Source organism: Aquarana catesbeiana, linkage group LG03, assembly GCF_042186555.1.
Source record: "Aquarana catesbeiana isolate 2022-GZ linkage group LG03, ASM4218655v1, whole genome shotgun sequence".
NCBI lineage: Eukaryota > Metazoa > Chordata > Amphibia > Anura > Ranidae > Aquarana > Aquarana catesbeiana.
The window spans coordinates 653,760,140-653,781,839 of NC_133326.1; the positions used below are offsets into that span (position 1 = coordinate 653,760,140).

The 21,700-nt window shown below is 43.4% G+C and overlaps 1 protein-coding gene across 1 annotated transcript; it reads left to right on the forward strand.

Moving 5' to 3' along the window:
• The first annotated feature begins 7,015 nt into the window (after positions 1-7,015).
• LOC141133361 (nuclear factor interleukin-3-regulated protein-like) lies at positions 7,016-21,049 on the forward strand. The gene is made up of 2 exons (XM_073622707.1): positions 7,016-7,193; positions 19,208-21,049. Exon 2 carries the CDS (start codon positions 19,572-19,574, stop codon positions 20,607-20,609), a length of 1,038 nt encoding a protein of 345 aa, XP_073478808.1. The 5' UTR covers positions 7,016-7,193; positions 19,208-19,571; the 3' UTR covers positions 20,610-21,049.
• The last annotated feature ends 651 nt before the right edge of the window (positions 21,050-21,700 follow it).

A 21,700-nucleotide genomic window follows, 5' to 3' on the forward strand; every position in this document is an offset into this window, starting at 1 on the left:
ACCCCCCCCCCCCAAAAAAAAATCCCGCTTCCTAGCACAAGCCCCTGCTCTCAAATCCTCCCTCCAAGCACAAACCCCCTGCTTGAAAATCCCCCCCACCTAGCACAACAACCCCCCCCCCAAATCCCCCTCCAAGCACAAAAACCCCCCAAATCCCCCATCATAGCACAAACCCCGCTCCCAAATCCTCCCTACAAGCACAAACCCCCTGCTCGCAAATCCCCAACCTAGCACAACACAACCCCCCCCAATCCCCCTCCCAGCACAACAATACCCCCTCCTAGCACAAATCCTCCCTCCTAGCGCAAACCCCGCTCCCAAAGCCTCCTAGCACAACCCCCCCCCCTGAAATTCCCATTCCTACCACAAACCTGTTCCCCCTGTATAGGAGCAGTGTAGTGAAGGAGAGCACGCCCCGCACCTTCTCCCGGCTCTTTCCTCCCCCCTGCCTCTATGTGTACTATTGTCAGCAAAACAGAAAACTGTGTGTGCTGCCCGACATGTCCTTAGCAATCAATGACGTCAGCAGTTGGTAGGAAACGGGCGGGCACCGGTTTCCGTCTTGCCAGTAATAGTACACATAGCAGCAGAGAGGAGTAGAGAGCGTGGAGGAGGTGTGGGGTGTGAGCTCTCTCTCTCTCTCTCTCTCTCTCTCTCTCTCCTCGCTGTGCACAAGACTTTGATCAGGGTCTCACTCAGACCTGGATGTTGTTGCAACACCCCTGAGGACTCTTGCAGCACCCCAGGGTGCCGTGGAACCCGCGGGTTGAAAAACCCTGGGCTAGACGACTGGGTTAGATCAACTCCAAAACCACAGTGGTCAGGACCGACCCAAAGTGGTCCAAGGAAGTAAAATACGGTGAACCGATAACAGGGTCATAGGCGGCCTAGGCACATTGATACACGTAGGGAGCAAAGGCTGGCCTTTGTAGTCCAATCCAATAGAAAAGCTACTTCGGCTCAAATTGCTAAAAAAGATAAAGCTGGTTCCAATAGAAGGGTGTCAGAACACACAGTGCACCGCAGTCAGGGTCCCCATTGTGACCCGGTCAGGGTCCCCATTATGACCCGTGTCCACAGCCAAAACTGCCTACAATGGCCACGTGAGCATCAGAACTGGACCACGGAGCAATGGAAGAAGGTGACCTTGTCTGATGAATCATTGTTACTTTTACATCATGTGGATGGCCGGGTGTGGTTACAAAGTTACATAGTTGGTAAGGTTAAAAAAAGACACAAGTCCATCAAGTCCAACCTATGTGTGTGTGTGCACTTTTATATCTATAGTACATTGTATATCCCTGTATGTTGTGGTCATTCAGGTGCTCATCTAATGTTTTTTTGAAACTATCGATGCTCCCCACTGAGACCACCGCCTGTGGAAGGGAATTCCACATCCTTACCTCTCTTACAGTAAAGAACCCTCTACGTAGTTTAAGGCTAAACCGCTTTTCTTCTAGTTTTAGTAAATGGCGCGTGTCTTTTTAAATTCCCTTTCGCGGAAAAGTTTTATCCCTATTGTGGGGTCACCAGTACAGTATTTGTGTGTCACTTACCTGGGGAAGAGAAGGCACCGGGGTGCAGTATGGGAAGAAGGCAGTGTGATGCTTTGTCTAGTGGGGACCACCATGTCTTGATGGGTCAGGCCTGTTTTAGCGGCAAAGAGAGGACCTACTCAGTATTAGTGGGTGGGCATAATGTTATAGCTGATCGGTATACATCCTGTATTTGTAGTATGCATTTTTTGCTGACTGTTGTAGGTGTCTGAAGGGGCTTGGGCAGAAGCTGTGTACCAGAGCCCTGCCAGCTTCAAGCTCTGAAAAGACTGATGATTAAGGTTTGACAATCATTTTGATATAACGATTATTATGAACCTTTTGTGTTCCTTTTTAGAGTTTTTACACAGTAAGATAATTAGAAAATGGCTCTGGTAGGCAGTGGTTAATCCAAAGTGTTATGCCGCGTACACACGAGCGGAATGTCCGACAGAAAGAGTCCAATGGGAGCTTTTCATCGTATATTCCGATCGTGTGTATGCCCCATCGGACTTTTTTTTTTCGAAAATTCTGACGGACTTAGATAGAGAACATGTTCTAAGTATTTCCGACGAAACCAATTCCTATCGGGAAAACCGCTTGTCTGTATGCTGTTCAGACGGACCAAAAACAACGGATGCTCTGAAGCAAGTATGAGATGGAAGCTATTGGCTACTGGCGATTGAACTTCCTTTTTCTAGTCCCGTCGTACGTGTTGTACGTCACCGCGTTCTGGACGGTCGGAATTTGGTGTGATCGTGTGTACGCAAGACAGTTTCAGCGCAACTCCATTGGAAAAATCTTTCCGACGGAAAAAACAGTCGTGTGTACAGGGCATTAGTTTTAGGTTTGCAAGTTTTAGGTTTAGTGTTAGGGCTACAGGAAGGGTAAGTGTGAAGGTTAGTATTAGGGAAACAAAGGGGGGATGAGGGTTAAGGTTAGAGTTACAGGGAGGGTTAGTGTTAGGGTTAAAATTACAGGGTGGATTGGTGTTAGGTATACAGGGATTGTTAGTGTGAGGGTTAGAGTAATAGAGGGAGTTGGTGTTAGGTTTAGTGTTAGGATACAGGGAGGGTTGGTGTTAGGTTTAGTGTTAGGATACAGGAAGGGTTGGTGTTAGGTTTAGTGTTAGGATACAGGGAGGGTTGGTGTTAGGTTTAGTGTTAGGATACAGGGAGGGTTGGAGTGTGAGCTAAGAGTACAGGGAGGGTTGGTGTTAGGTTTAGTGTTAGGATACAGGAAGGGTTGGTGTTAGGTTTAGTGTTAGGATACAGGGAGGGTTGGAGTGTGAGCTAAGAGTACAGGGAGGGTTGGTGTTAGGTTTAGTGTTAGGATACAGGAAGGGTTGGTGTTAGGTTTGGTGTTAGGATACAGGGAGGGTTGGTGTTAGGTTTAGTGTTAGGATACAGGGAGGGTTGGTGTGTGAGCTAAGAGTACAGAGAGAGTTGGTGTTAGGTTTAGTGTTAGGATACAGGGAGGGTTGGTGTGTAAGCTAAGAGTACAGGGAGGGTTTGTGTTAGGTTTAGTGTTAGGATACAGGGAGGGTTGGTGTGTAAGCTAAGAGTACAGGGAGGGTTGGTGTTAGGTTTAGTGTTAGGATACAGGGAGGGTTGGTGTGTAAGCTAAGAGTACAGGGAGGGTTTGTGTTAGGTTTAGTGTTAGGACACAGTGAGGGTTGGTGTGTAAGCTAAGAGTACAGAGAGAGTTGGTGTTAAGTTTAGTGTTAGGATACAGGGAGGGTTGGTGTGTGAGCTAAGAGTACAGGGTGGGTTGGTGTTAGGTTTAGTGTTAGGATACAGGAAGGGTTGGTGTTAGGTTTGGTGTTAGGATACAGGAAGGGTTGGTGTTAGGTTTAGTGTTAGGATACAGGGAGGGTTGGTGTTAGGTTTAGTGTTAGGATACAGGAAGGGTTGGTGTTAGGTTTAGTGTTAGGATACAGGGAGGGTTGGTGTTAGGTTTAGTGTTAGGATACAGGGAGGGTTGGTGTGTGAGCTAAGAGTACAGGGAGGGTTGGTGTTAGGTTTAGTGTTAGGATACAGGAAGGGTTGGTGTTAGGTTTGGTGTTAGGATACAGGGAGGGTTGGTGTGTGAGCTAAGAGTACAGAGAGAGTTGGTGTTAGGTTTAGTGTTAGGATACAGGGAGGGTTGGTGTGTAAGCTAAGAGTACAGGGAGGGTTTGTGTTAGGTTTAGTGTTAGGATACAGGGAGGGTTGGTGTGTAAGCTAAGAGTACAGGGAGGGTTTGTGTTAGGTTTAGTGTTAGGATACAGGGAGGGTTGGTGTGTGAGCTAAGAGTACAGGGAGGGTTGGTGTTAGGTTTAGTGTTAGGATACAGGAAGGGTTGGTGTTAGGTTTAGTGTTAGGATACAGGGAGGGTTGGTGTGTGAGCTAAGAGTACAGAGAGAGTTGGTGTTAGGTTTAGTGTTAGGATACAGGGAGGGTTGGTGTGTAAGCTAAGAGTACAGGGAGGGTTTGTGTTAGGTTTAGTGTTAGGATACAGGGAGGGTTGGTGTGTAAGCTAAGAGTACAGGGAGGGTTTGTGTTAGGTTTAGTGTTAGGATACAGGGAGGGTTGGTGTGTGAGCTAAGAGTACAGGGAGGGTTTGTGTTAGGTTTAGTGTTAGGATACAGGGAGGGTTGGTGTGTAAGCTAAGAGTACAGGGAGGGTTGGTGTTAGGTTTAGTGTTAGGATACAGGGAGGGTTGGTGTGTGAGCTAAGAGTACAGGGTGGGTTGGTATTATAAATGGAGGGGGTGTTGTTAGGGCTACAGAGAGGGTTAGCATGAAGGTTGGTGTTAGAGTTAAAGCGATGGCAACTGTTACAGTTACAGGGAGAGTTAGTGTGAAAGCTAATGTTAAGGTTACAGAGAGGATCGGTTTTAATGATGGTGTTAAGCCGGCCATAGACAGAGAGATTTTTTTCCTGTAACCACAGGAAAACCACCAAAATCGCTCGATTCCCCCATTACACAGTCTTCCCATTGTGTTCTCCCGGTGGGGGCAGGAGAAGCCATACCTGCAGGGGGAACACAGTGATTATTGCTAGCGGCGGCAATAATCGGATGACAAATCTGACAGGCTGGTTGCACCCAAATTGGTCGATCAATCCAGGGAAGTTAAGTGTGAGAGTTAGTGTTACAGTGACCCTTGGGGTGAGTGTTAGAGTTAAGATTACAGGAAGAACTGGTTTTAGGGATAAAGGTTACACTTACAGGAAGGGTTAGTTTGAGGAACTGTACTAGGGTTAAAGGGACAATTAGTGTGAAGGGTCACAGGAAAGTTTTGGTGTTAGGGTTACAAGAAGGGTTAGTGTGAAGGATAATGTTAGGGTTACAAGGAGGGTTAGTGTGAAGGGTAGGGTTACAGGAAGGATTAAAGCTAAGGATTTAGGGAGGTTAAGTGTGAGAGTTAGTGTTAGGGTTACAGGGAGGTTAAGTGTGAAGGACAGTGTTAGGGTCATAGGCTGGGTTAGCATGAAGAATAGTGATAGGGTTGCAGGGAGGTTTAGTGTTAGGGTTACAAGGAGGTTTAGTGTGAAGAACAGTGTTAGGGTTACATGGAGGGTTAGTGTGAAGGATAGTGATAGGGTCACAGGGAAGTTTTGGTGTTTAGGGTTACATGGAGGGTTAGTGTAAAGGATAGTGTTAGGGTTACAAGGAGGGTTAGTGTGAAGGATAGTGCTAGGGTTACAAGGAGGTTTCGTGTAAAGGATAGGGTAAGTGTTAGGGTTACAAGGAGGTTTAGTGTAAAGGATAGTGTTAGGGTTACAAGGAGGGTTAGTGTGAAGGATGGTGTTAGGGTTACAAGGAGGTTTAGTGTAAAGGATAGTGTTAGGGTTACAAGGAGGGTTAGTGTGAAGGATAGTGTTAGGGTTACAAGGAGGTTTAATGTGAAGGATAGTGTTAGGGTTACAAGGAGGGTTAGTGTGAAGGATAGTGTTAGGGTTACAAGGAGGGTTAGTGTGAAGGATGGTGTTAGGGTTACATGTAGGTTTAGTGTGAAGGATAGTGTTAGGGTTACAAGGAGGTTTAGTGTGAAGGATAGTGTTAGGGTTACAAGGAGGGTTAGTGTGAAGGATGGTGTTAGGGTTACATGTAGGTTTAGTGTGAAGGTTTGTGTTAGGGTTACATGGAGGGTTAGTGTGAAGGTTAGTGTTAGGGTTACATGGAGGGTTAGTGTGAAGGATAGTGTTAGGGTTACATGGAGGGTTAGTGTGAAGGATAGTGTTAGGATTACAAGGAGGTTTAGTGTGAAGGATAGTGTTAGGGTTACAAGGAGGTTTCGTGTAAAGGATAGTGTTAGGGTTACAAGGAGGTTTAGTGTGAAGGATGGTGTTAGGGTTACATGGAAGGTTAGTGTGAAGGTTAGTGTTAGGGTTACATGTAGGTTTAGTGTGAAGGATAGTGTTAGGGTTACATGTAGGTTTAGTGTGAAGGATGGTGTTAGGGTCACATGTAGGTTTAGTGTGAAGGATGGTGTTAGGGTCACATGTAGGTTTAGTGTGAAGGATGGTGTTAGGGTCACATGTAGGTTTAGTGTGAAGGATGGTGTTAGGGTTACAAGGAGGTTTAGTGTGAAGGATAGTGTTAGGGTTACAAGGAGGTTTAGTGTGAAGGATAGTGTTAGGGTTACAAGGAGGTTTAGTGTGAAGGATGGTGTTAGGGTCACATGTAGGTTTAGTGTGAAGGATGGTGTTAGGGTCACATGTAGGTTTAGTGTGAAGGATGGTGTTAGGGTCACATGTAGGTTTAGTGTGAAGGATGGTGTTAGGGTCACATGTAGGTTTAGTGTGAAGGATAGTGTTAGGGTTACAAGGAGGTTTAGTGTGAAGGATGGTGTTAGGGTTACATGTAGGTTTAGTGTGAAGGATAGTGTTAGGGTTACAAGGAGGTTTAGTGTGAAGGATGGTGTTAGGGTTACAAGGGGGTTTAGTGTGAAGGATAGTGGAAAGTTTAATTTCACATTTAGAGGGACAATTAGGCAAACAGAAATTCAGAAAAAATGCAAGAAATTAGGGCTGTGGAATCTCTTTGCCCCATGAAATGTAACCGTGATGTCTGATTAGTGGTGTGGCAGATCGTGTCTTTTTCCAAAAAAACGTGGGTGATAAAGGTCACTGCTCATCCAAGTCCTTTCAAACTGTCCCTACCCCTGTCCGTTTATTAGGACCTAATGACATTGCAGACACTTCACCGTTCACCAACCTCACTAGCTGCCTCCAAAATAATAAATGCTTTCCCAAAGCGTAATCAGTAGGTTCACATTCATGTATACAAAGTGCAGCCTAAGTAGCACAAAAGCACATTGTGGCAGATTAGAGTGTAAGCTCTGCGGGGCAGACAGTGGGTTCTATTTTTACAGGCTGGGCTTATCCCTCCATTTGTGTGTCTGCAGCTTCTCTCCCTCTCTCCTCCTTGTCTCTCCTCAGCCCCCATCCTCTGTCAGACACACACAGATTGTGACGTTTGGTTATGCAATGTCTGACCCACTAACACACATTCTCAAAGAGAGAGAGAGCGAAGCAGAGAGAGGAGAGGAGTGATGCCAGGAAAGTAGAGCACACACACACACAACAGAAGGAGGAGATAGAGAGAAACACACGCTCACAAAACAACAGCAAGCCAAAAGCATCGCACTGACCTGCTGCTGGGACCAGGCAGGTAAGTGGCCATTGACTAATGCTCTGATCTACCTGTATGATAGCTATAGAATTGGGAAACTTACATCCATGAATCCCTTTCCACGTGCAAGGCAGGAAGGCGTGCTTTGGCTGTATGTAGAGTAGCGGCAGCAGCAGCAGGTGAGTTGTACAATTCCTGAAAAGTATTTTGTTCTCATCCAGACAAAAAAGAGCTATACTCTATTAAAGGGCCACTCCACCCAAAATTGATATTAATGTTTCTGTTACCAGTGGAGGTTGCTGCACTCTATGACCTATTGGCTTTTCCTATGGCTTGGGAAGTCGAAGTGGGCTTTAGGTTACAAGTTTCCTCTAGCCACCATGGAGTCCCAGCCAGCAAAGGGAGTCTCACTCCTCCAGCTGCATTTTATCGGTATTCATGCTTTCAAATAAAAACTGGAGGTAACCAGCTTTTAGAACCCTGAAATCTTATAATTTCTATATTTTTTTATTTACTATAAAGACATCACACTTGTGCCAATGTCGTCTGTCGGTCTGTCCACAATTTTGATGAGTCGCCAGCTAACGCGGGTCAGACACTTTTTTTGGTTTGCCTTGTGTACAATTAAAAACTCTAAAATTAGCACATAAAAGAAAAGTCTGTGAAGCATGTGCCAACTCGGATTTGGGCAAAACTGTGCTAGGGTGAGGGGGCAGAAAGTCACATCAAATGGCCAAGTCTAGAGCCGCTAGGATCTTGTAAGTGAGCCAAAGCAAGCTGTGCGTTCATTGTTAGAACAAAAGAAGCCAAAAGTTTGGTGTCAGCATGCGCTCCATGACCACCTTGCTCCTGGAATTAGTCTGCTCGGAGAGCTTACTAGGGGCTGTAACTACCTAGCTCCTGGAATTGGTTGAGTGACAGATGGAGTTAATAGGTGCCATGACTATTTGACTCTGAGAATTAGTGTAATGTTTAAAGGTGCCATGATTACCTGAGGTAGGAGTTTCTAAGATGTTGTGACTACCTTACTTCTGGAATTGGTCCAGTTGGGGGATTCTTTGGTGTCGTGACACCCTACTTCTGAAATTAGTCCAGCGGAGGGGGGGGGGGGGGTTCTTAGGCGTTGTGACTACTTTATTTCTGAAATTAGTCCAGTGGGGGGTTCTTATGGGGTCATAACTACTTTGTGTCTGGAATTAGCCCAGTGAGGGGGAGGGTTCTTAGGTGTCGAGACTACCTTACTCTTGGAATAAGTCCAGTGGAGGGTTCTTAGGTGTCATTACTACTTTACTTCTGTAATTAGTCCAGTGGGGGATTCTCAAGGGTTATGACTACCTTACATGTGGAATTAGTCCAGTGGAGGGGGTTGTTAGACGGTGCAACTACCTTACTCCTGGAATTAGTCCACTTGGCATTCTTAGGGGTTATGACTACCTTACATCTAGAATTAGTCCAATGGAGGGGGTTGTTAGACAGTGCGACTACCATACATCTGGAATTAGCCCAGTGTGGGGGAGGGTTCTTAGGTGTCGAGACTACCTTACTGTTGGAATTAGGCCAGTGGGGGGTTCTTGGGTGTTGGGACTGCTCCACTTTTGGAATAAGTCCAGTGGGGGGGGGGGTTCTTTGGCATCGGACTGCTCTACTTCTTGAATAAGTCCAGTCGGGGTTCTCAGGGGTCATAACTACTTTGTGTCTGGAATTAGCCCAGTGAGGGGGAGGGTCTTAGATGTCGAGACTACCTTACTCTTGGAATAAGTCCAGTGGAGGGTTTTTAGTTGTCATTACTACTTTACTTCTGCAATTAGTCCAGTGGGGGATTCTTAGGGGGTTATGACTACCTTACATCTGGAATTAGTCCAGTGGAGGGGGATGTTAGACGGTGAGACTACCTTACTCCAGGAATTAGTCCAGTTGGGGGTTCTTAGGTGTTGTGACTACCTTACTTGTGAAATTAGTCCATTAGGTGGGTCTTGGGAGTTGTGACTACCTTACTCCTGGAATCAGTCCAGTAGGGGGTTCATAAGTGCCATGACGACTTTACTTCTGAAATTAGTCCAGTGAGGAGTTTTCAGTTGCCCTAACTACATGCCTTTTAGAATTAATCTAGTGGTGGAATCTTAGGTGCTACCTTACTTCTTGAATATGTTTATTGGGGGATTCTAAGATGCTTTCAGTACCTGGCTCCTAAAATTAGTTCAGTAGGAGGATTTTTTTAATGCTATGACTATCTGGCTGCTGAAAACTGTTAAGTGTGGGGGGTTCTTTGGAGCCATGAGTACCATACTCCTGGATTAAGTCCTGTGGAGGGTTCTTAGGTGCCGTAACTGCCAGGATCACAGGATCAGTTCTTATGTAATGTGAATAAGCCCAGAGAAGAGTGTAATCTGGTGTATGTTGCCCAAAGCAGCCAATACGTTTTAAACCATTTTTCCTAGAATAGATTTGAAAATATAAGGACAGATCCGATTGCTTTCATGGATACCATGCCCATTTCTCCTTTCCTAGACTTTTATACAAAATTAATGTTACAAGCCTTTTAAATACATGCACTAATGCCATTCAAGCTGGAAATGCTAGCGGCCTGGCTGCCAAGCTGATTCTAAGGTTTCAGCACTTTCGGAGGCACTGACCCGCAACAAGTATGCCGATTGAGAGTTCTGCCTTTGCCAATCTGCTTGCTTGCTTTGGGTCGGGGACAAAAGCCACAGACAGCCAAGAAGCAAGCACTTTCAAAAGGAGGTCAGCGATGGCTTGTCCCTGTATTTCGTTTAATATGGATTTCTACTAATATCTATTGAAGAATATTGGCTGCATGCAAAAGCATATATTGATAACCGCGAGTTTATTTAGAGGGGGGGGGGGGGGGGCACGTGTGATATCTGCCAAGATCCACTAGGCATACCCCATACATTGCCAATTACTAGAAAGAATTTTCAAATATTGGCAACAGTGCAAATGTGTTCTGGGGGCCTGCCAGCCTTGTGGGTGGCATGCACAGGGCCACAGAGTGCGCAGCATTCCAGCTGCATATGAGTCTAGTGGCATGTTTATGTAGGGCATGTACCCGCAGCACATATATGCCAACTTGGCATAACATACCCTCAGCCAGGCTTATATAATAAACTAGAACAATGTAATGTAACTCATAGCAATCAGATTTCAATTTGCATGAGTCAGGTCCATGAAATATGAGTTTTAATTGGAAATAGGTTGGCTGGAATAGGTTACTGCACCTCACATTTTGCTCCTTGTCTTGCAAAAAAAAATATATACTGGGTGAAATACATAGCCATACAATAATGAACCTGTCCTGAAAATGCTAGTTGCCTGGATGGCATGCTGATCCAAAATCTTCACTACTATAAGAATCACTGACCTGAAACAAGTGCGCAGACTAGGGATTGTGACTTCACTAGCTACATACTTATCAAGTGAGGCATTCAGGAACCACTGCAACCAGAAACAGCCAGGCAATTGGCATGTTCAGGCGCTGTGTTTCTGAGCTCACGCATTTTGAAGTAAACCTGGCAATGTTGGCAAATTATTTGCGATTCTGTGTTGAACAAACTTTTTAAATAAAAATATAAGATTTTCAATATATTTGATTTTTCTAATACTTTTTAAAATTAAAGTGTTACTAAACCCACAACAGTAAAAATCAGACTGTATATGCAGTAAAGCATGCTTGTTATACTCACTGTGGAACCTAAGGGGTTAATCCTTTACATTGTGTAAAAAGGCTGTTTGGTCCTGTCTTCCCCGATCCTCCCTTATTCCACTGTCCCCAATCTATCTGCTGATAGAACAGAGGCTAGGGGACACGCTGCACATGCTCAGTTTGGCATAGCTCCCAACTGTCCTGGATTTCGACGGACTGTCCCTGATTTGGAGCAATGTCCCTCTGTCCCTCGTTCCCCCTCATTTGTCCCTCATTTTGGTCTGATCCATATAGTTTTATATAAAATGCACTTTTTATCTTTCAAAAAGCATTTCCCAGTGCTAAACCTTCCATCCAAATTCTAAATTGGCGCATTTGTAAATTTTAAAAACCAATATAAAGGAATAGTAGTGGTAAAAAAAAAAAAAGCTCTTGTGGTTTACATTAACCTTTTGTTTTGGTTAATTCTCCTTTAAGAGCGTGTGGCAGGGGGGCGTGTCCTATGAATACATACGTTTGCTAGTAGATGTCCCTCATTCCCATCTCAAAATGTTGGGAGGTATGAGTTTGGTGTGTATTGCTAGAGAGTTTTCTTTTTACTTGGGAGAGTGCATGTGATCAGCACAGGGCCAATCAGCACAGTCCAGACAGAGGGTCAGGGGTTCTGTAGCCTTATAGGACAGTCAGGGCAGAATGAAATCTCCTCCTACAAGCTTTAACCAGACACTGATAGAAGCCACAAGACTCCTCTAACTGCTGATAAAAAAGGTATTTAGCAGTTTATATTTTCTAAAATGATTGCATTTCCATGTTCTATGTACTGTGGGAGACCAGGTATAGTGAATGCCGGGTCCTGGGTTTAGTAACACTTTAAAAAAAATCTAAGATATTCAATATATTTTATTTTCCTAATACTTTTTAAAATGAATTGTGCAACATCCTGATTGTGGAAATACATATTTAATCAATAGGGATTTCTTTCTAATAAAAAAAAGATATACCACTTTCATCATGATTGTTGGTAGCCTGTGTGCAACAGACTAATCTTGATGGTTCCCATCTCCACTAGGAGGGGTTTAACCCTCCTCTGAGTCATTCAGCTGTCTGTGTAATCTGATCTCCCTTGCTGGCTGCAAGTGGCAAAAAGTAAAATATGCAGATGTTATATTTAATATTTACCTCTTTAAAAACAAAGATGTAATTTTTAGTATTGAACATAGTTTTTAGTATTGAACATACAAATTATAAATAAATTCATGAAATAATAAATTATTACATTTTTTAAAATATTGCATGTGCAATAATTAACACACTGGGCCCTAAAAGAAAACAAATGGGCCCTAAAAGAAACTAAAATGGCAAAGAAAGAGGAGAAAAATGTGTACAAAGGGAAAGATGGTCCCTGTATGGCATGCCATGTGAGCCCACAACCATACCTTCCAACATTTTGAGATGGGAATGAGGGACACCTACTAGCAAATGTATGTAGGCATAGGACACGCCTCCCTGCCACGCCCCCTTAAAGGAGAATTAACCCCAAAAAAAGGTTAATTAAATCCACAAGTGCTTTTTTTACCACTACTATTCCTTTATATTGGCTTTTAAAATGTACAAATGCAGCAATTTAGAAATTGGATGAAAGGTTTAGCACTGGGAAACACTTTTTGGACGATAAAAAGGGCAATTTATATACATATGTATATACATATACATACAGGAGGAATGAGGGACAGAGGGGCATTGCTCCAATTCAGGGATAGTCCCTCGAAATCAGGGACAGTTGGAAGGTATGCCACAACTTTGGGCCCCCCGACTACAAGAACCCGGGAATGGCCTCCTGTGGCCTCCTCCACTTGATGCCACTCTATTGCCAGCTGTCAATTCTCCACTGCCCTACAAAATAGAAAACGTGCCAGCATTACCCAACATTCCTGACACTTCTTGAAAATATGACTTAAAGCGACAACTATTCACGTGTCATTATTCGGCACACGTGCTGCTGGCTAATTACAGATCTCTCTCTCGACTTCACCTTAATTGACAAATCCTTACCCGTCCTCTCTCTCCTGATCCCATCAGCATTACAAAACCTTTGTAATTCCTCTAAGATTTACCTATCTAATGTAGGTGGGAGTAATCGCATAGCTGAGCTGTGCAATCATTATTATGTAAACTCCTCACATACTTACAATGAAGTATTAATCACATTGTCTACTCTTACTGAACTTCATGGGTATACAAGCTTGTGGGCTTAAGCTGGCCACTAGATTTTTGTTCGAAAATGTTTGTTTTTCAAAACGCTTGTTTATTTTTTATGGATCGTCAAAGGGGTCAAATTGACAATTTGTTTTTGTCTGGAGCAGGATGGAAAATGTTTCAAAATTATAACTGTGAATGTAGTGTTCTTTTGAGAAATTCCATTCATTCCTAAATTGAATGTTAAAGGCAAATGAACTACTTTCAAACAACATTTGTGAAGTCTATCATGGCATTACTGAATGTACTGATGAGATTTTTTTCTATATGAACATTCGTATAAAAATCTACCAGCGTATGGCCACGTTTAGTTAGAAAAGTAATGTAGAAAGCAGTCGTGAGCATCCAAATAGATTATAGTATTATAGACTGGCCATACTGTATATGGGATTATTTTCCAGAAGGGTTGACAAAGATTCAATAAAAAAAAAAATCTTTATTGAAGACCACCAGTAAATTAACAGTATATACCACCAAACTTTTGAGCTTTAGGTTGTAGTAGATTTTTTTTTTTTTTGAATATTTTATAAATGTTACTATAAGTTGTTGTTTTTTTTTTTATTAGATACAAGTGATTTCTGGAGGATAGATTGGTTGGTATCGGTAGGAACAATTTTTAGAAACGGATGCTAGGATGAGTTATAGGTTATCTCTCTTAGGTCGTTTTATGTCACGTGTAATGCTGTGAGGGTGTGTCACATAAGAATGTGGGAAAAGATATGGTGCATTCTTGTCATAATGCTAAAGGCAACAAAAACATTAGGTAACCAAGTTTGTTTTGTTATTGAAATGCTGCCCAGAAAGCTTAAGGCACAGCTCTACCTTTTGGGAAGATTTGGTAATGTAATACAAGTCATCACAGAACTCAACTCTGTCAATGGTATAAATCCATGTCCAGGCGGTTCTACTTTTTGAACCATTCATGCAATTAATGGGCTCCCTTTCATCGGAGAGGTGGTTGACTCCCCAGGTCATCCACATTAGACCCAGCCCCTATCTCATGGTTCCATGTGCTAAACTATCAAAGATGAGTCATCTACACTATATCATTCTGCTCCAAGCTGATCTACTGATCTACTTGAGAAGCCCCGTTTGCCCAACACTTAACTCCATTTTTTTTCCTTGTGACATGGATAGGTCACAGGGCAAGGCCACAAGGGTCCTTGACTATGACAAGAGTCACCAGTCACAGGATGACAACGTGGTGCCCAGTGACTGCAGACTTGTCAACAGTCAAGGACCCTTGTGGCCTTGCAGAATTTAATGTTGTATGGGGTTCTGAGAGGACTTGAATTTATTTCCACAATCCAAGAAACCTCTGCTAAGATAGTAGACTAGACTTCCACCTAAAACTTAGAACAAAAGCCCCTTATAAAGGAAATAACAACATATAAAGAGATTTAATCAAATATTTGCCACTTTTTAAAATTAGTTTCCGGAAACGGTTGTTGGATTTTCAAAAAGACTGTAGTATATCCTGCACTGGATCTGTACCAGTCTCTGAAGTTTTAAGGCTAGGGCGGGTTCACTTTAATGGTAAAGGATAAAAAAAGGAACCCCAGGGCACCTGCAGCTACCATTATTAATAATCAATGTTCCTTATTTGTACTTGGAGGGGTCCCCATATCCAAGGTTACTCTGTCTTAGTTCCTCAACTTCAGATCCAACTTGGAGTTTGACACCCCTCCTCATTATCATACATATCGTGAGAGCACCTGAACAGCCTATAATGGCTCATTCATTGGCGTGTGGGTTGGCAGAGGACTTAGCTTTTATTGCCAAACATTACTTTTTAAATTGTCAAGAATTTTTGCTTCCTGTGACTCCCTCACTGCAGAAGTCTGCACAGAACTTTAGAAGTCAGATCATGCAAAACGTTTCAGAACAGTTTAGAAAAACTGTACTTTCACTTTAAGGTATCAAGCACACAGGTCTATAAATATGAGGCCGAATGACGTGTGCCAGCATGTGGGTATCTGCTCTGCCTACGCAGTGCAAAGTGCAGTACTAATGTTCAGAGTACCGTGACTCGTGGCGGCCAATCAGCTTTCTGCCATCAGCGCAGCTAAAGATGCATTCTGATTGGCTGTGATGCTACTGAACTTTGCTCTTCGCATTATCAAGTAAAAAGGCAGTGGCAGATGGGTCACTGGCATTGTACAATGCTGTGTGCCAGATGGTGACCAGAATGCAATACAATTTGCATTTTTTACTTCTGATTTTATTTCCGTTATGATTTTTACCATGGGTTTGGCTTAGCACAGAAGTCTGTATAATGTAATGCTATGCCATTTTTATAAAAGGCCATATTTATAGACTACCCATGGTTCTGGCTTACCTTCTATACCCCTATGTGCCTTCGTTGCCTGAAACCCCCTAATAGTGTATATATAAATATTGTCCAAAAATCTCCTATTATTTAACGAAATATAACTGAGATGTTAAGTATGACTTAGTACTTGCAAGGCACTAGGGCTCATGTACACAGCCGCAAAACACTGGACCATATTTTAAACATGTAAATGTTTATGCTAACAAACCTACTCTATAGGTGTACAAAAGCCAACCAGGCCCTATCAATGGAGGGGGCTATACTTTAATAGTCGCCTGCATCCTAGCAACGGAGGATGTTAGGCAGCAATAGCTGCCTGCATCCTAGCAACCAGGGATGCTAGGCGACAATAGCTGCCTTGTGTCCTAGCAATGGAGGATGCTTCGTGGCAATAGCAGTCTGCATCTTAGCAATGGAGGATGCCATGCGGCAACAGTCACTTAAGTCCTAGCAACTAAGGATGCTAGGCGACATTAGCTACCCGCATCCTAGCAACTGATAATGGTAGGCAGCAATAGCTGCCTGCACCCTAGCAACGGAGGACACTAGGCATTAATAACTTCCTGTGTCCTAGCAACAAGGGGACACTAGGCAGCCAGCAATGTCCAGGGACAACTAGTGGGTTTGACATTTTGCACCATTACCAGTAAGCCTAAACATTATTTGCATGAAAGGGTTGTAGTTTTTTTTTTACATTGCTGAATACCTGGGAAGGTATGGGTCTGCAATGGTAAAAGGGACTCAAGCGGTAGAGGACTTCTGATGCTTGGCATCATTGCCTTTGGCTATGAGTCCAAAATGGACTAGGTTAACAAATTCTCTGGTTCAGCAAGTCCATTTTGGGCTTATGGTGCAAAATAGTAAAGCACTGCCCACAGGTAAAGTAAATTCTCATAGATTGCTATTGGTTACCACACTTTACACTGTTTTCTGCATTAGCTTGAATGTCTTTGGCAGTGAACTGGTTCCAGTTATTACACCATCCTGGCAGTCAAGCACTGGCTGGGTTTGTTGCAGGCCTATGGCAATAAATGGGTGGCAGTTACTGTATATCAACTCCAAAAATAGAATGTATTAGAGAGCAATTCTCTACTAGTACGGGGCACCTTGTCCCTGGTAATGACTGGGTATTCATTATTGTCTCCAGCAGACCAGTACTGGATGGGTTTGTTGTGGTTTGGGGCAGATAGTCTCTGGCACTGAATGAGTACCTGTTTTTGCATTTTGCTGAGGGGGTTTGTGGTGGTTCAGGGTATATAGTCTCTTTTGCATAGTTCCAAAAGCTTGGCACTGAATAGGTTTTGTGTTATGGAGGATACATAGTCTCTGCCATTGAATATATATTTGTTATTGCGTGCTTTCAAAAGCCTGGCACTGAAAGGGTTCATGGTGTCGCAGGGTACACAGTCTCTGCCTCTAAATGCATGCTCATTATTCCGTGTTTTTGAAAGCCTGGCACTGATTGAGTTTGTGGAGTTGCAGGTTACAAAGTCTCTGTCATGGAATGCATGCTCGTTATTATGTGTTTTTGAAAGCCTGGCACTAAATGGGTTTGTGGCGTTTGACGGAACATAATCCCTGGCACTTGAACATATATTTGTTACTGCATGTTTTTGGAAGCCTGGCACTGAATGGGTTTGTGGCAAGGAACAGGTCTCTGGCGGCACAAACCAATTGGTCCCTGGCAGAGTGCCCTCAGGTCTGTTTACGAAATCCTGACCTAGTTTTCATGCCTTGCGCTGCTTGGTCACATGGCAGGGAGATTAGGCACGTGGACCATACAAGGAGGGAGGGTGGAGGGAACAGGGTGTGTACACACATACTAACACACTGACACACATATGTAGACAAGACAAGGGTAAACTTCCAGCTTTATGTCTGGGGGGCAGATTATAGGAAACCCATTGTCCCAGTAACCCATCCCCTGACGCTTTATAAGCATGACCTGAAAAACCAACAGCCTAGCGGAAGTCACAAATCCCACTGACAGCTCTTGAAAAGAATAGCTGAAATCAATGCATATATTAAAGGGGTTTTCCAACTGAACCTGTTATTCCTATAGCACTGCGAAACAGATGAATTGTCCCATTCTATTGGGTGTGTGCTCCCCATTCTGAAATTCATTTTTGTCCTCCAGAGTAAACGATGCTTCATTTTTTGCAACTGCTAAAGATGTTCAACTGTGACTTGATTTCCTCAACTGACATAGGTCTACCACCTAAACTTAAAGTAATCCCCCTCTATTTGAAGCACGTTGCCAATAGCGCTTCAACACTCAACACCAGATGTTGTACCCATTCACATCTGAGCGATGTGCTGTCACTCAACTCTCAGAAAAAGTACAGGTGCTGCTTTGGGGCATGTTGCATGTTTTTGGTCCCTAGAGGACCTAACAAATGTGTTCAACATGCAGTTTTTCGCCTAACAACTATTTACCTTCTCCTAGTAACTAGCTTTCCACAAAACACCCAAGCCTAAAAGCACCTGAAAAAACACACAAAAACAAACAAAATAAACACTCATGCTCAAGTATCCAGGCTAAGCCCAACCAAATATATTCCAGGTGCATCAAAGCAAAAGGTGTTCAAAGTCTTGCAGTTAAAATTTCCTTTGGAACCAAATTCTGAGTACAAAAAAACAGTCTACTGCCAGCATGCTGTAGAGAAGAAACCTTTATTCTCTGTGTGGAAGCAGTGGTCTCTCTACAAAGGTCAGACACACACCCCTGTCAAACCTATAGCTCAGCAATCAGTAAATCAAATGCTCCCTGGACCCTGGTAGTAGTTCATCACATTCAACTGGACTTGTTCTGTACTACTAACTCCTACTATTTATACCAGGAATCTTCAAACTATGGCCCTCCAGCTGTCCCGGAACTACATATCCCATGAGGCATTGTAAAACTCTGACATTCACAGACATGACTAGGCATGATGGGAATTGTAGTTCATGAACAACTGGAGGGCCGTAGTTTGAAGACCCCTGATTTATACCATGACCTAGATCAGCCTTTCCCAACCTTTTTACCCCTGAGGAACCCTTGAAATTATTTTCAAGTTCTCAAGGAACTTCTGCTAAAAAAGAATTATGCTTACAGCTCATGATACATTAGCATGATTATTATGTCAAAGAAAGTTTTAAATATAAGAATAAGTAATGTGGTGTACTTTGTGTTCACTCTAACATTAGTGGTCCGTTTAGAAGTAGTGTAAAATTACCTCCTTGCATTGGTAATCAATGAAGGTGGGAGATCAATCCACCATTACTCAAAGCTCAAGGAACCCATAACAAACTTTAGGAGAAACCCTAGGGTTCCACAGAACCCTGGTTGAGAAAGACTGACCTAGCTACATGAGAACCTTCACAGACTCATGCTATCTGCTGATTGGGGAGTTCTAGCTTGAATTCAGTAGGGGGTATGTCGGACAGCTACAGGGAGACCGTTGTATCACTAGTTTTGTAGGTCAGCAATCTAAAACAATTTCTTGCACGTGTTTTTCAGTTGCGTATTTTAACAACTTCAGGAATTACCAGTTAGAAGATGAATAGAGAGCTTGCACGTGGACTTGGGAGACACTTGTCTATCTAAATGTATGTTTGTGTATATATAGTTCTGTATGTAATAGGATAACAGATTACAAAACACGAGTAATTTAGGTAATTAGCATTCAAAGTAAACCAGGTCAAACGTGAGTCCATTCCATGCCAAACTGCAGGGTCATATTATGTAATGTTGTTGGGGCGGGGTTCCAAAATACCACTTTCCCAAATGTCTTATTTTTTTTTTTTTTCTATCTTCTCTAGGCGTGTCCAGGAGAGCAAAACCTGCCGGAGAGGGAAGCAGAGAATTATTACCTGACAAAGGAGAAAGAGAGGAACTTCTCCTCGTTCAAAAACAAATCCAAGAACAGCAGAGATCTGACTCATTAATCCAAGAGAACGTGGGAGTTTGTATTGCGGCGGTTGATCTGGTAGAGAAAGAAGCAATTCAAGAATAAGATGCTTAAAGATGCATGGTGAGCGCACACAAGAAGAAAGCAGTCTTAGTTTTCAACTCAAGGGACGGTGCTTCACCTAAATTCTTCTTGCCAGAACCCTATCGCTGTTCTATAGCTACCTACAGCAAAGACTTGGACGTGCAGGGATCTTGAGAAAGACCTCAGTAAACATGGAATCTCCATTGGCCAACTACTCACAAAGCATGGAGCAGCAGCATTCCCGGGTAAGAACTCCAAGTGGCCAAAGTGGATCCGCAGCTGGCCGTCGCAAGCGGGAGTTCATCTCCGATGAAAAGAAGGATGCCAGTTACTGGGAGAAGAGGCGGAAAAACAATGAGGCAGCCAAGAGATCACGGGAAAAGAGACGCTTTCATGACCTAGTGCTGGAAGGGAAGGTGGCAGCACTGGATGAGGAAAATGGACGCTTGAGGAATGAATTATTCCAGCTGAAACTGCGATACGGGCTAATTTCAGCTGCCTCTTTCATTGAGGCGAGCCAGGGACATGGCAACCACAAGACTTCAGATGGCGGATCTTTGCTGTGCAATGCCAGGAATACAACCTACACATCCCCATACATGAACTCAGACTCCTCAGAGGCAGACAGTGGAGGGGGTGCAGTCATGGATAGTTATTCACCACATGGTTCGTTGTCTGACCTCTCTGATCAGTCTTCCCAGGATAGCCCGGTGCCAGCCACCTACGGCGAGGGGAGAGCCATGGAAAATGACTTTGCCAATTTGTGCCCAGTGGAAAACAATCAATCCACAAGATTAGCAGTGCCACGCGGTGGAGTGATACTGTACCGAGTTGGTGGGCTTACCGTTGACCCCCAGCACAGGCACATTGTGGCTACAGATGAAGAAATGCTGAAACACCGGTCCTCAGAGTACAGTGCCCCATTGCCACGCTCCTCCATTTTTGCACATGTGGACAGTTTACAAACTGCTTACCAACACATGGAGAAGTCCCCTGGGGTTCAAGTCTCCTCAGAACTTTTATCTCCCAAATCCCCTCAGTCATGGTACCAGAGTGAGGACAGTGGTAGTGACGAGGGGGGATCCAACTGTTGCTCCTTGCAGTGCCCAACCTATCAGGAGCCAGCGGCTGGCGTCAAACTTCCCCACAAATTGAGGTTGAAGTGTCGAACACATGGACATGAGGGGTGGAGGTCAGATAATGGTCAAGGAGTTGAGGTGCAGAATTAATTATCAGCCGGTAATGCTATCCAGTTAATGAAGCCAAAAAAAGGCCTGGCCACCAATCTCACCTATCAAAATCCACAGGTGCCACTTTATGACTGTTACTTTAAAGACTTATGGCTGATCCTTTAACAACTGTTACAATGCTGAAAGCCGGACGGGGGGGCACATAGTGTTAGAGCCATGGGGACTGGCACTATTTCTGTATATATTTTTGCTATGTGTATAGTTAAATAAACATGTTTAAACCTATATAAAGTTCATAACTTGTGTGTGTTAAGAAGCTAAGATGCCCTATACCAAAGTGTGGTTATATAAGTTAATAGATTGAGCTATAAGGAGGTGATGGGAGGGGTTAGACGCTGATTAAAGCAATATGGATAGACAAAACTGCCAATGCCAAATTATTAAGCCTGGAGAAGCCTGGATACTTTTTTATAGGGTCAGTACACACAAATGTGATGGAACCTGGTGGAATGACTAGCTCCCTGGGTTCCTCCAACTCTTTAAGGATCTGTTTGCCTCAGTTCTTAGCTCTGCTCCTTTCTAACTTGAAGAGCTGGGAAATCACTGCATTTTTTTTAACCAAAAAAATATTTAAAAAAAATGTAAAAGTTCATCAGGGGGTCCTGGACCTGCTATAATGGCTGCAGTTACCATGTGAGTCCCAGAATACAAGCACCAATATCACTAATAGACTGCTCAAGAGGTATAAGGACCTTTCAGGTAGTTTAACTGTCTGGCATCATCCAAAAACTCAACTATGACTTTTGTGTGGATTGTCCTTTTAAAACACAGAGCTCTGTAGCATGCCAATTATGAACAATTAACACTCTAAACACCTTTTATTTGAAATAGGAGGACCAATTTCATGCAGTGCCAGGGATTTACAAGAAACGGGAAGACAGAACAGTTGTACTACACTAGACACAGGGTTAGGGGGGCCCTGCTCATGAGAACTTACTATATATCGATAGATAGATAGATAGATAGATAGATAGATAGATAGATAGATAGATAGATAGATAGATAGATAGATAGATAGATAGATAGATAGATAGATAGATAGATAGATAGATAGATAGAGATATAGATAT

Bases quoted from the DNA above. Each gene is read 5' to 3' on its own strand.
- LOC141133361 (XM_073622707.1), top strand. From the start codon at position 19,572: ATGGAATCTCCATTGGCCAACTACTCACAAAGCATGGAGCAGCAGCAT.